At 41.8% G+C, this 13,685-nt stretch overlaps 1 protein-coding gene across 1 annotated transcript in view; it reads right to left on the minus strand.

Annotated features, from left to right (window-relative positions):
- The window catches only part of SPTLC2 (serine palmitoyltransferase long chain base subunit 2), a 105,710-nt gene that overhangs the window by 35,894 nt on the left and 56,131 nt on the right, over nt 1–13,685 (minus strand). Inside the window, exons 7-9 of the mRNA XM_054448640.2 lie at nt 9,585–9,690; nt 7,841–8,060; nt 4,644–4,770 (exon numbers count right to left, since the gene is read on the minus strand). Of these exons, the coding sequence (XP_054304615.1) occupies nt 4,644–4,770; nt 7,841–8,060; nt 9,585–9,690 (453 nt within the window). The remainder of the gene's footprint in view (nt 1–4,643; nt 4,771–7,840; nt 8,061–9,584; nt 9,691–13,685) is intronic.

Below are 13,685 nucleotides of genomic sequence, written 5' to 3' on the forward strand. Positions count from 1 at the left end.
CCCTGAAGACAGGCAGGAAAGTCTCTCTTTATGACCCCCTCCCGGCAAGGCTCCGTTTTTTCAACATTTCTAACCCTTCTGCATGGGAATCTTGGATTTTTTTTTTTTTTTTTTTTTTTTTAAAGAGACAAGGTCTCGTTATGTTGCCCAGGCTGGAGTGCAGTGGCTATTCACAGGCATAATCCCACTACTGATCAACAGGGAAGTTTCAACCTGTTCGTTTAAAACCTGGGCCAATTCACCCCTCCTTAGGCAACCTGGTGGTCCCCTACTTCTGGGAGGTCATCATACTGATGGCTGAACTTGGTGCAGACACATCTCTGGCACAGTGTGCTACAGCCCAGGACTCTTGGGCTCAAGTGACCCTCCTGCCTCAGCCTCCTGAGTAGCTGGGACTCCAGGCATGTGCCACCGCATTGTCCTGGAACGTCTTTTTTTTTTTTTTTTTTTTTTAAAGGGTCTCAGTTCTCTTAGATTAGTTTTTGACAGTTCCCTGGTATTCTCAAGGTGCTCATTTAACACCTCATTAACAAGTCTATTACTGGAATTAATTCAAATGAGCCAAACCTAGTTTTAATTAAACCTCAATCTGCTCAGGGTAGTCTTCTTTCTCCTACATCAGTAGATGCCTGCAAGGGCCCAGTTCCTTTCAAAACAAAGAAGTACAAAACTCTATAAAGTGTTCTGACATTATTTAAAAATTTATCTATTAAAATGTACCTATCTAGTTAATTTGGTTCCATAATTTGGTCATTCTGGCTTAACATTCAACTATTCAAGCAATGTTACAATAAAGTACTTGAAGAACCCACTGATTTTCTGGTATTTCCAATCATGCGTGCATTCATTCAGTCATTCAATAAATTTACTGAAAGGATCCTAGATGTCACACACTAAGCTGGATGCTATGCATATTATTATTAACTACATCTTTGGACAGAAATAAAATACATCAAAGCACAGCTCTGGAAAATGGAAAAGCAAAATTTTAGTTGATTTGGTCAAACATTTTGCCTTGATTCGTATGTAGATATTACAGCTAAATTTCCATTAGTGGACATGGATTAGTGATGTGTAAAGTAAAAGTTAGAATTTCAAATGTCTAGTGGAATTTAACGGAATTTCCTGGGCCTCATTTTTTCTCCTCCCTGGCCTGTGCTCAGTATTCCCACTCCAGGTACAGGCATCCTGGCAGCACAATTCCCATTCATTATTATCTCACCTGGGATCCTAGTGAAGTTGCCTTTCAATATCTGTCAACCTAGTCATATGTCCTGTTCTTCCTTGGGAAAAGGATAGAAACTGGAGGGAAAATGCAGAAAAAGTTGGGAGGAAGGGGAAAGGAGTGCTCACAAAGTCGTGTGGAAACTGGATCTCACCTTCCCTTGCATGCTGCAGCTTTTCTGAAGGCTCTGTACTCTCACCAAAGAGCAACATTTCTTCACACAAAAAGATGAAAACATTTAACAATAAGCAACCTCATATACATGTTTAAGCCTTACTTTCAATACCAGGTGCTTAATGTACTCTGGAATCCAACAATAACAAAGTTTTAATGATAAACGTAATATATTCCCTGACATGGTTTGGATGTTTGTCCGTCTCAGGATGGAATGTGGTCCCCAGTGATGGAGGTGGGGCCTGGTGGGAGGTGTGTGGCTCATGGGGAGGATCCCTCGTGAATGGCTCGCTGCCATCCTTGGGTAATGAGTGAGTTCTCGCTCTGAGTTCTCCCAAGATCTGGTTGTTTAAAAGAGCATGGTACTTCCCCTTATTTTTGAGACGCCATCTCAAAAAAAAAAAAAAAAAACAGCCACAAATTCTTTGACAGGCCTCCATCGGGGAGGTGAAATCTAGTTCCCCGCCCCTTCAATCTGGGATGGCCTTAGTGACCTGCTTGTTAACAACAGGTCAGAAAAGGTCATGGGGTTTCCACCAGGTTCTTTGGAATGCTTGCTCTCTGAAGCATCCTTTCTGGGTACACAGTCACGATGTCATGAGGAACCTAAGCCACATTGAAAAGATACATGCATGAAGGTGCTCTGGTCAACAGCCTCAGCTGACCCTGGCTCCAAGTCACTCCAGCCCAGGTGACATGTGAGTGGAGAAGCCTCCAGATGATCCCAACCACCAACCATCTCAGTCTTTCCAGACACTTGAGTCTTCCAGGCCAGCCCCAGACAACGAAGCAAAGACAAGTCATCCTTGCTGTGCCCTGACCAAATTCTTGACCTGTGGCATCTGTGCACATAATCAGATGGCTGTTGTGTCACACCACTAAGCTTTGGGGGTGGCTAGAGGCAAAAACTAGAAAACTTGTGCTGATCCAAAGCCTATATATAATTACCACGTTTCATTTTCTCACTACTAGCACAGCCCAGATTTCATCATTTAGTACAGATAAGTCATTTATCTGGGGGCAACGTGTCACACAGATCCATGTTCTAGAACAGGGCAAATAAATTATCCAATGTTAACTTTGATAGCTCTTACCCATTTCCTAGTCACCTAAGCCTGTGTGCTGAATCAGTAAGGTAAGTGTGCCTATGTGAAGTACCTAGAGAAATGCTAGCTGTATGTATACATATGTGTGTATATATGTCTGTCTCTCAGATTCACACACACTGTTTCCACTAACACCACATCAGAAGGAGAGGAGATATAGCTGTTATTAACAGGGAGCTATTCACAGGCTCCACTATGTGTTTGCAACATTAATAAAACAACTTCTTCAAGGAATTAATTCACAAAACTGAAAATGATCACATTTCACTATTTCCAAAAATCTCTCATTAGAGATAACAATGATCTAGCACAGATCAGAAAAAATGTTACGGTAAAATTCTGATTTAAGAAAACAGGGGACTGGGCGCGGTGGCTTACGCCTGTAATCCCAGCACTTTGGGATGTCAAGGCAGGCAGGTCACCTAAGGTCGGGAGTTCGAGACCAGCCTGACCAACATGGAGAAACCCGGTCTCTACTAAACATACAAAATTAGCCGGGCGTGGTGGCACATGCCTGTAATCCCAGCTACTCGGGAAGGCTGAGGCAGGAGAATCGCTTGAACCTGGGAGGCAGAGATTGTGGTGAGCCGAGATCATGCCATTGCACTCCAGCCTGAGCAACAAGAGCAAAACTCCATCTCAAAAAAAAGAAAAGGAAAGGAAAAGAAAAGAAAAGAAAACAGTCAGCTGGACGTGGTGGCTCACACCTGTAATTCCAGCACTTTGGAAGGCCAAGGCAGGCAGATTGCTTGAGCCCAGGGGTTCAAGACCAGCCTGGGCAACATGGTGAAACCCCATCTCTACAAAAAATACAAAAAAAATGGCCAGGTGCGGTGGCAGACTCCTGTGGTCCCAGCTACTCGGGAGGCTGAAACAGGAGAATCATGTGAACCTGGGAAGCGGAGGTTGCTGTGAGCTGAGATCGCACCACTACACTCCAGCCTGGGAGACTCTGTCTCAAAAACAAAAAGCAAAAAAAAAAAAAAAAAAGAAAGAAAACAGTCTTAAACCAATCAAAATCAGATGTGCCACTTTATTCGATGCAAGCCAAATCAATCTTACAATAAAGTATTACATAACTGTAGAGTGGAGAGCTCATGGCTGATAATGTGAAATCTTTTACAAATGCCAAACTGACTTTACAAGCATTAAAAAAGTGACAAGTGGGCCGGGCACGGTGGCTCATGCCTGTAATCCCAGAACTTTGGGAGCCCGAGGCAGGCAGATCACGAGGTCAGGAGATCGAGACCATCCTGGCTAATGCAGTGAAATCCCGTCTCTACTAAAAATACAAAAAAATTAGCCAGGCGTGGTGGCGGGTGCCTGTAGTCCCAGCTACTCAGGAGGCTGAGGCAGAATGGTGTGAACCCAGGGGCAGAGCTTGCAGTGAGCCAAGATCGCACCACTGCACTCCAGCCTGGGTGACAGAGCGAGACTCCGTCTCAAAAAAAAAAAAAAAAAAAAAAAGCGACAAGTGAAATTATTGTCTCATACATGCAATGAAAATCATTTTTTAAAGACAGACATCCAGTTGCTCCCCTTTTAGTACCACTGTTCTGCAGTCAATACTGCCCTCTGGTGTTGCAGAATAAAAGTCAAATGTCAGAAAGTGAACACTGAACTTTACTGTTCACAGTAGTATGTTTAAATCAAGGCATCTAGTTGGGACTACAAATCCCATCAAACACAAAATAAACAGATTCAGGATGTCATTTATTATCTACCGTATATGAAATTAGAAACTCTTTAAAAAGGCATTAAATCAGGAATACTAATTTATGAAAACAGCAGCTCTTAACTATGCTGTTAATGAAACATCACTCTAACAGTGAATTATACCTTCACATAAAATTATGTAATTCAAGAAAAACCTCGAAGGTATATTACCTCTGAGTTAAGAGGTAGGATAGTAAGAGTAAAGCCTCCCATCTATAAACAAGAAAATTCCACAGGAAGTGAGCCAGGGTCATTCTCATGGCATATGTATCAAACACACTAAAAAAGTGTCCATGGAAACCACACACCAGCCAGCTCTGCCTATTAGTAAACCTGACTATTTCAGGAAAAAAGCTCAAGAAAAACAGCACGTTTGGCTGCTAGGTGGACTTATGCCATGTTTCAAGAAAAGAAAGACTTACCAAGGCTGGTGCCATCCTGCCCCATGATGCACTTCATGGAGGTGATGATCTGCTCCACTACAGGAGGTGACAATGACGTGGCATACACTGCACTATGAGAATGTGTTCGCAGGTAGTCTATCAGCTCCTGGGGAGTTCACAGAGGCAGATAAGTAGAGACAATTCTTGCATTCACTGGCAATGTCAGTCCTTTCCTTCTAAGTTCTAGAGGACTCCTCGCTTCAATGGCACTGGAATAGGGACACTAATCTGAGATACAAGGTCAACCAACATGGTTGAAGCATACCGCTGGCAACAACTGGGTCAGAAACATGGCAAAGTTCTTAGGTTTGGTTTTGTTTTTTAAACATGGAACAACATAGGAGAAAAACTAGTTTTAAAACAACCCCTCTAAATTTGGAGAATGTATCATTTAAAGTTAGAAATATGGCCGTGCATGGTGGCTCATGCCTGTAATCCCAGCACTTTGGGAGGCCAAGGTGGGTGGATCTACTGAGGTCAGGAGTTCAAGACTGGCCTGACCAACATGGTGAAAATACATCTCTACTAAAAATACAAAAATCAGTTGTGCGTGGAGGCGGGCACCTATAATCCCAGCTACTCAGGAGGCTGAGGCAGGAGAATAGCTTGAACCTAGGAGGCGGAGGTTGCAGTGAGCTGAGATTGCGCCATTGCACTCCAGCCTGGGGGACACAGTGAGGCTCTGTCTTAAAAAAAAAAAAAAAAGTTAAAAATAAATGAACAAGGCTGAATTAAACAAGGTGTTTGGATTGCTTTTTAGATATAATGATTTAATTCCAAGAATCACAGAAAAGGTCATCCGCAGCTCTCTGTGCCTGTAAAGCCCATCCTTCCACCCCTAAATAACAGTTCTCTAACATCAACTTTAAGAGCATTAGAACTTCCTCCAGATATGCAGAAATGTATAAAATGATATAAATGTGAAATAGAAATTTACAAGGTATTTTATTAAAATGCCAATGACATCTCACTGAATAAAGTAAAACTCTGTCATTTACAAGGATTTCAAAAAAACTTAATTGTATATCCCTATTCTCTGATATCTTTTAATTTCACCAAATCTTTAAAATGCACACACAAGAAGCTTATGTACCAGAACAAATTAGGGAGACACAAATGTGGCTATAAAACAGTTTTATCTCAAAAATATTAAAAATTGTACTAAAAAAACCAAAAGCACAAATATATTGTACTTAAATGATCTACCAGAGTATTATTTTTCTAACCTTTGGTTTACAGCCACAAAGCTTACTAAAAAACAACGAACTCTCCAAAGTGAGCCTGGTCCCATTAATAAAAAGGTAAAATTTGAGATAAAAATCTATCAAACCTGGCCGGGTGCAGTGGCTCACATCTGTAATCCCAGCACTTTGGGAGGCCGAGGCGGGCGGATCATGAGGTCAAGAGATCGAGACCATCCTGGCCAACACGGTGAAACCCTGTCTCTACTAAAAATACAAAAAATTAGCTGGGCATGGTGGCAAGCGCCTGTAGCCCCAGCTACTTGGGAGGCTGAGGCAGGAGAATCGCTTGATCCCAGGAGGCAGAGGTTGCAGTGAGCCAAGATTGTGCCACTGAACTCCGGCCTGGCAATGGAGTGAGGCTTGGTCTCAAAAAAAAAAAATCTATCAAAGCTGATTAAAAGTCACTGAAAATGAGTTCTCTCTAAAAGGCAATCAAGTATTAAAAGAATGACCTTTTTTTTCTGTGATAGGGTCTTGCTCTGTTGCCCAGGCTGGAATGCAGTGGTGTAATCATGGCTCACTGCATCCTTGATCTCCCAGGCTCAAGCAATCCTCTCATCTCAGCCTCCCCCATACTTGGGACTACAGGCATGTGCCACCACACCCAGCTAATTTTTTTACTTTTTTGTAGAGATGAAGTCTCACTATGTTGCCCAGGCTGGTATTGAACTCCTGGGCTCAAGTAATCCTCCCACTTCAGCCTCTCAAAGTGCTGGGATTACAGGTGTGAGCCACTATGCCCAGCAAAACCATTCTTTAAGACTCTCAATATTGAGTTGGGAAGCAAAATTAAGAACATTTATGAGCACCTCCTCTGTGCCATATACAAATACCTGACATACATTATTTTTTCCCTAACACTGCAGTCAATGTTTAAAAGTAACAGCTTCATTGGAATATAAGCCACATACCACAGAATTCACCATTTTAAAGTACAATTTAGTGGTTTTTAGTATATCCAGAGTTGTGCCACTTTTACCACTAATTTTAGAACATTTCCATAACCCTGAAAGGAAACCTCATACCCATTAGCATTCACTTTCCATTTCCCTATCCCCTCCGCCTCCGGCAGCTACTAATCTACTTTCTGTTTCTATGCTTATTCTAAATAGCACATATTTTAAAACATGGAACATGTGACTTTTTGTGACTAACTTTTTGCACTTACCATAATGTTTTTAAGGTGCACCCACATTGTAGCATGGACATATATTACTTTTTAAACCCTTACTACAATCTTACAAGCTGGGCATATTTATCTCTACTTTACTGACAAGGAAACTGGGAGGTTAAATGTTTTTCCTGAGGTCTAACAAAGTAAGCAGAGAAATATTCAGACCCAGGCCTCTGTCTTTATGGTTCACCATTTCCACCACACCACAGATTCTTACCTGCATCAAAATTCACCATATGATTTTTTTCTGACTACAAAGACCCAGAAAAGGCAACTTCATAGTTTAAAAATTGAAAAATACAATGCTTTGTAGTACCCCACACTGGCACAACTTTTTTCCTTCCGGTCTCCCTGTTCACTCATGATAGATTTGTGTCCAAGGGCAAGGTGACCTGCTATTCCCATGGGCTCCCATGACAACCCCACTGTTTTTGAAACTGTGAGCACAATGCAAACCCAACAGAAGGCTGGGGCAGGCAGGGAGCACCACTGTGTGTTCTTTCACACAAGAGGGTATTCTATATCTCAGATCAGCATGTAGCTTAGAAAGAAGCTCAAATAAGAAAACAACAAACAATGAACAGAACCAGCCTTTAGTTCAGTGAGGAGACATTAGAGTCACTCACTGGTATTATGAGCCTAAACCAGAGGCAAATTTGGGGACATCCCAGTTCAGGGCCCCATCTGCTAGGCCTGAGGTACCAAATCTAATTGCCAGTGACTTTATCTCTAATCGCTCATTCTCATGGCTTGTTTACCTTCTTGCCTCCAATATATCCTCCAGAAGCACCAAAACTCTTTGTGAATGTTCCCATCATAACATCCACATCCTCGGGATCCAGGCCAAAGTACTCCACCACACCCCGGCCTGTGGGGCCCAGGGCGCCAATGCTGTGAGCCTCATCCAGATACAAGTATGCCTTGTATTTCTTCTTGAGGGCAATCACTTCAGGAAGACGAACAATAGATCCCTCCATGCTGGCAAAACATGAAAAATATATATATACACACATATACACTCAGACTTTTTAAATCAAAATTGGGAGTTTGGCACTTCATTATTATTGAGTTTACTGCTTCTTTTTTTTTTTCTTGAGACAGAGTTTTTACTCCATTGTCTAGGCTGGAGTGCAGTGGCGTAATCTCGGCTTACTACAATCCCCGACTCCTGGGTTCAAGCGATTCTTGTGCCTCAGCCTCCCAAGTAGCTGGGACTAGAGGTGCCCGCCACCACCACGCCCAGATAATGTTTGTATTTTTAGTAGAGATAGGGTTTCCTCATGTTTCCCAGGCTAGTCTCGAACTCCTGGCCTCAAGTGATACACCCGCCTTGGCCTCCCACAGTTCTGGGGTTACAGGCATAAGCCACCATGCCCGGCTGAGTTTATTGGGTTTTAAATGGTCTGACAACTGTATCTGTGGCTTAAACTGACAAAAGTAGATGAAGCCATGGCAAGGCAAAAGACTAGGGAAAAGAAAACTGGACTTTTAAAACAAGCACTGGCTGGGCGTGGTGGCTCACACCTGTAATCCCAGCACTTTGGTGGGCTGAGGCAGGCGGATCACTTGAGGTCAGGAGTTCGAGACCAGCCCAGCCAACACAGTGAAACCCCGTCTCTACTAAAAATACAAAAATTAGCTGGGCGTGGTGGCGCACACCTGTAATCCCAGCTACTCGGGAGGCTAAGGCAGGAGAACCATGAGGCGGAGGTTGCAGTGAGCCAACATCGCGCCACTGCACTCCAGCCTGGGCGACAGAGCGAGATTCCGTCTTAAAAAAAAAGCCACCCAAACCACCAAAAAACAAAAAACAAGCACCAAACACAAGCAATCTTCATTCATGACAAAAATAATTAAGGTCACAGCAGATTCTTCTAAAGCTTGTAATTACAGGCAACATGAGACTTTGCATCACATTGCACAAGCAATTAAAATGACACAAAAAAACAAAAAAAAATTAGGTGGTAAAAATACGTGTAAAAGCTGTAAAGGTTAACCAAAATAAAATATTTCTTTTTAATTTCTATTTATTTTTTATAGAGACAGGCTCTATGTTGCCCAAGCTGGTCTCAAACTCCTGGCCTCAAGTGACCTCCCACTTTGGCCTCCCAAAGTGTTGGGATTACAGGTGTGAGCCACTGCACTCAGCCTAAAATAAAATATTTATTAAAATTAAATGGTGTGTAATTTGTTTTGACATATTAAAATATATATTCCAATTCTTGCCCCTACATATAAGTTCCCTCTACAAACTAGAAAAATAAAAGACCCAAATAGAAAGGGGATTTGGTGACCACGTAGTATAATGGAAAGAATAATGAAGAACTAGACAAAAAGACTTCTGTTCTAATGCTGACTCTGTTTCCAGGTATTTTAGCGACTTATAAACACTGTCTCCTTAGTTTCCAGAGGGAGACAGACTAATAATGTTCCCTTCAGTTAAAAAATTCTATGACTTCATGGGGCCAAGTCACAAAGGTAAGAATAATAAAGCAGGATTACCTATATATTCCTTCCACAAGGATGAGAATTTTCTTCCAGGGCCTTCGTGTCCGAGGCTGACCATAAACAATGGCATCTTTCAATAGCTTCTCTAGGCTTTGCATATCTACAGAGCACAAAAAAGAACAGTCATACCGCATCTTCCCCTTTCCTAACTTTATTCCAGAAATGCAGAGATATATTTCTCATTCAGAAACTATGCCTCAGATAGCAAAGGACATAATTAGAGTTGGGCAGAAAAAAGCAGGGCAAAATAGGTGAATTATTGCCACCTTGAATTGAAATCCAAAATGTAACAAATGTTCAAAACCATCGAAACTTGACTAAAGGACGGTGGTGGTTGACTCAGTTCATTAGCTTGCTTATAAAATGACCAGTGTCTCATGTTAAATACCCTGCCATCAAGTTAGCTTCTGTGTGTTTATCGAAAAATACAGAATCAAACTGTATCTCTAATCCCAGTGAGTCATTCGGAAATAAATGCGTAAAAAAGACAGAGCGAGAGAGTGTAAATAAACCAGCACAGATACATACTCCTCCTAAAAAAAACAAACACAAGGGGTAAAAAAAACTTCACAGTGCGTGTTCCATTTCCTTTCACCCAGGACGTACTCAATAAATGCTTGTTAAAAAGTTTTATTTTGGTACTGGGTTAAAAATACACCCGTCTGGGGCATGTATAAGTCTGTGTGTTAAGCAAGCCTGACAATCAGTTGAAATTGTTCTATGTTTGACTTCGTCAGTTGTCTATAAACAACGAAGTTCTTGTGGCTCTGTTGGTTCTTATGGTGGTTAATGGGCCTGGAAACAACTTGGCTGCTACTGCCATTAATGTTGATCATAATTTCCTTGTTAAAGATAAATGCTTTGAAGACCATTGTTGCCACACTACAGATTTCATACTTAAAATACTTGCCCTGAAATGATGTCCTTAAAAAAAACTCCCCAAAATTTAAGCAACATTAAGTCTGGGGAATACTTAATAGGGGTGGGAGACATCCTATCATAAAATTTTTTTTTTTTTTTGAGATGGAGTCTCCCTCTGTCATCCAAGCTGGAGTGCAATGGTGTGATCTCGGCTCACTGAAGCCTCCACCTCCAAGGTTCAAGCGATTCTCCTGCCTCAGCCTCCCAAGTAGCTGGGATTACCAGCAACCGCCATCACGCCAGGCTGATTTTTGTATTTTTGTAGAGATGGGGTTTCACCATGTTGGCCAGGCTGGTCTTGAACTCCTGACCTCAGGTGATCCACCCACCTTGGCCTCCCAAAGTGCCGGGATTACAGGCGTGAGCCACTGCGCCTGGCCCTATCATAAAATCTGATTTTGTATTCTGTATTGCTTGTCACTGGAGGAAGGGGTTATAAAAGTACATGATTTTGCTCTTTGCAGAAAACAATTTTGACAGAAAAAGAAATAACGTAATAAAAACACAGAACACAAACACAAATAAGATAGTCTAAGGTTATGATTGTGCTTACACATTGAGTAATTTTTAAGAAAAAATCTGCATACGACCTAATCAAGATTCAGGAGATGTTCCATACAGAAGTAAATTACGTCCTGACTCAAAGCCTCCAGTTGTTTTTTTTTTGTTTTTTTGTTTTTTTTTTGAGACAGAGTCTTGCTCTGTCGCCAAGGCAGGAGTGCAGTGGCGTGATCTCTGCTCACTGAAACCTCCGCCTCCCAGATTGAAGTGATTCTCCAGCCTCAGCCTCCTGAGTAGCTGCGATTATAGGTGCGTGCCACCACATCCAGCTAATTTTTGTATTTTTAGTAGAGGCGGGGTTTCACCATTTTGGCCAGGCTGGTCTTGAACTCCTGACCTCAGGTGATCCGCCCGCCTCGGCCTCCCAAATCCTGCAAAGCCTCCAGTTCTTAGGCAGAGAGCAATATATGGCGATCAGCTGAAGACAAGTAAAAACATATGAATTATTTTAGTTTTCTATGTTTATATATAGAAGGAGGAGAAAAATAATACTGGTCAAAATTTTAGATAAAAGAAGCATCAGCCAGGTGTGGTGGCTCACGCCTGTTATCTCAGCACTTTGGGAGACCGAGGCGGGTGGATCACTTAAGGTCAGGAGTTCGAGACCAGACTGACCAACGTGGCAAAACCCTGTCTCTACTAAAAATACAAAAAAATTAGCCGGCTGTGGTGGTGGGCACCTGTAATCCCAGCTACTTGGGAGGCTGAGACATGAGAATCGCTTAAATCCGCCAGGAGGCGGAGGTTGCAGTGAGCCAAGATCACGCCACTCCCCTCTAGCCTGGGTGACAGAGCAAGACTCTGTATCAAATACCTATAGCAGAATGCTTAACCCTATTATCTACTTAGAAAAAAAAAATTCAACCTCTCCAATGTTATGGCCCCAAATTCCACATAAATTTAAATAAAAAATATATCGCAAAACTCCCAGAAGAAAACATGAAAGAATAATCTTATGATCTGAGAATGAGGAGGGTATTGTGTAAAATCCGAAAGTCGTAAAACAGTAAGTGTGGCAACAAAAACATTTTCATGAGTCTGTACAGGAAAACACTGAAAACAAAGTCAAAAATATAAAAGTAGTGCAGTCTGGGCATGGCGAATCACTCCTGTAATCCCAGCATTTTGGGAGGCTGAGACAGGAGGATCGTTTGAGCCTAAGAGTTCAAGACCAACCTGGGCAACACACCGAGACTTTGTATCTATAAAAAATAAAAAACACTAGTCCGGCATGGTGGTGCATGCCTACAGTCCTAGCTACTCAGGAGGCTGAGGCAGGAGAATCATTTGAGCCCAGGAGGTCAAGGCTGTGGTGAGTTGTGGTTGTGCTACTTCACTCCAGCCTGGGTGACACAGCGAGACCCTGTCTCAAAAAAATAATAATAAAATAATGCAACATAAAGGAAAAGATAATTAATATAAAGGGCTCTTATAATCAGTAAAAAATAGAAACAATTTGAAAATGGCCAATTTATAAAGAAATACAAACACATCAGCTTACAAGTAGGGCTTAAAAAACAGTAAAAATGCAAAAAGTTGTTCTATACTTAACAAGCAATGAAATAAAAACTAACATATTATTTCCTCATTAGATCTGGAAAGATTTAAAATGATTCACCGTAGCCTATGTTGGCCAGTGAGCAGGAACAGTCAATCTCATGTTGTTGAGGAAAAATTCATACAAGATGCAAGCATGCGTATGTTCACTGTAGCACTATTCACAACAGCAAAGACATAGGATCAATCTAAATGTCCATCAACAGTAGACTGGATTAAAAAAATGTGGGCCAGGCGTGGTGGCTTATGCCTATAATCCCAGTACTGGGAGGCCAAGGTGGGTGGATTGCTTGAGCCCAGGAGTTCAAGACCAGCCTGGGCAACATGGTGAAATCCCATCTTTACAAAAAATACAAAACAAAAAACAAAAAACAAAAAACTTGGCCAGGCGTGGTGGAACACATCTGTAGTCCCAGCTACTAGGGTGGCTGAGATGGGAGGATCGGTTGAGCTGGGGAGGTAGAGGTTGCAGTGAGCTGAGTTCGTGCCAATGCATGCCAGCCTGGGAGACAGCAAGACTCTGTCTCAAAAATAAATATATATATATATATATATATATATATATATATATGTACATATACACCATGGAATACTATGTAGCCATAAGAAAGAATGAGATCATGTCCTTTGCAGCAACATGGATGCAGCTAGAAGCCATTATCCTAAGCAAACTAACACAGGAACAGAAAACCAAATACCACATATTCTCACTTGTAAGTGGGAGATAAACACTGAGTACATACAGACATGAGGAAGGGAACAAAAGACACTGGGGCCTACTTGAGAGTGAGGCAGGGGAGGAGGAGGAGGGTAAGGTTCCAAAAACTACCTATCAGGTACTATGCTGATTACCTGGGTGACGAAATAATCTGTACACAAACCCCCGAGACATGCAATTTACCTATATAACAAACCTGTACATGTACCCCTGAACCTAAAATAAAAGTGAAAAAAAAAAAGTTCATATAATGCTTAGAGGCAATTTGGAAAAGTATTAAAAATGTATATTCTTTTAACCATGCATTCTGAGACTGCTAGAAATTTATCCTAAGGCAC

This window comes from Pongo pygmaeus, chromosome 15 (genome assembly GCF_028885625.2).
Source record: "Pongo pygmaeus isolate AG05252 chromosome 15, NHGRI_mPonPyg2-v2.0_pri, whole genome shotgun sequence".
In the NCBI taxonomy this organism is placed as follows: Eukaryota; Metazoa; Chordata; class Mammalia; order Primates; family Hominidae; genus Pongo; species Pongo pygmaeus.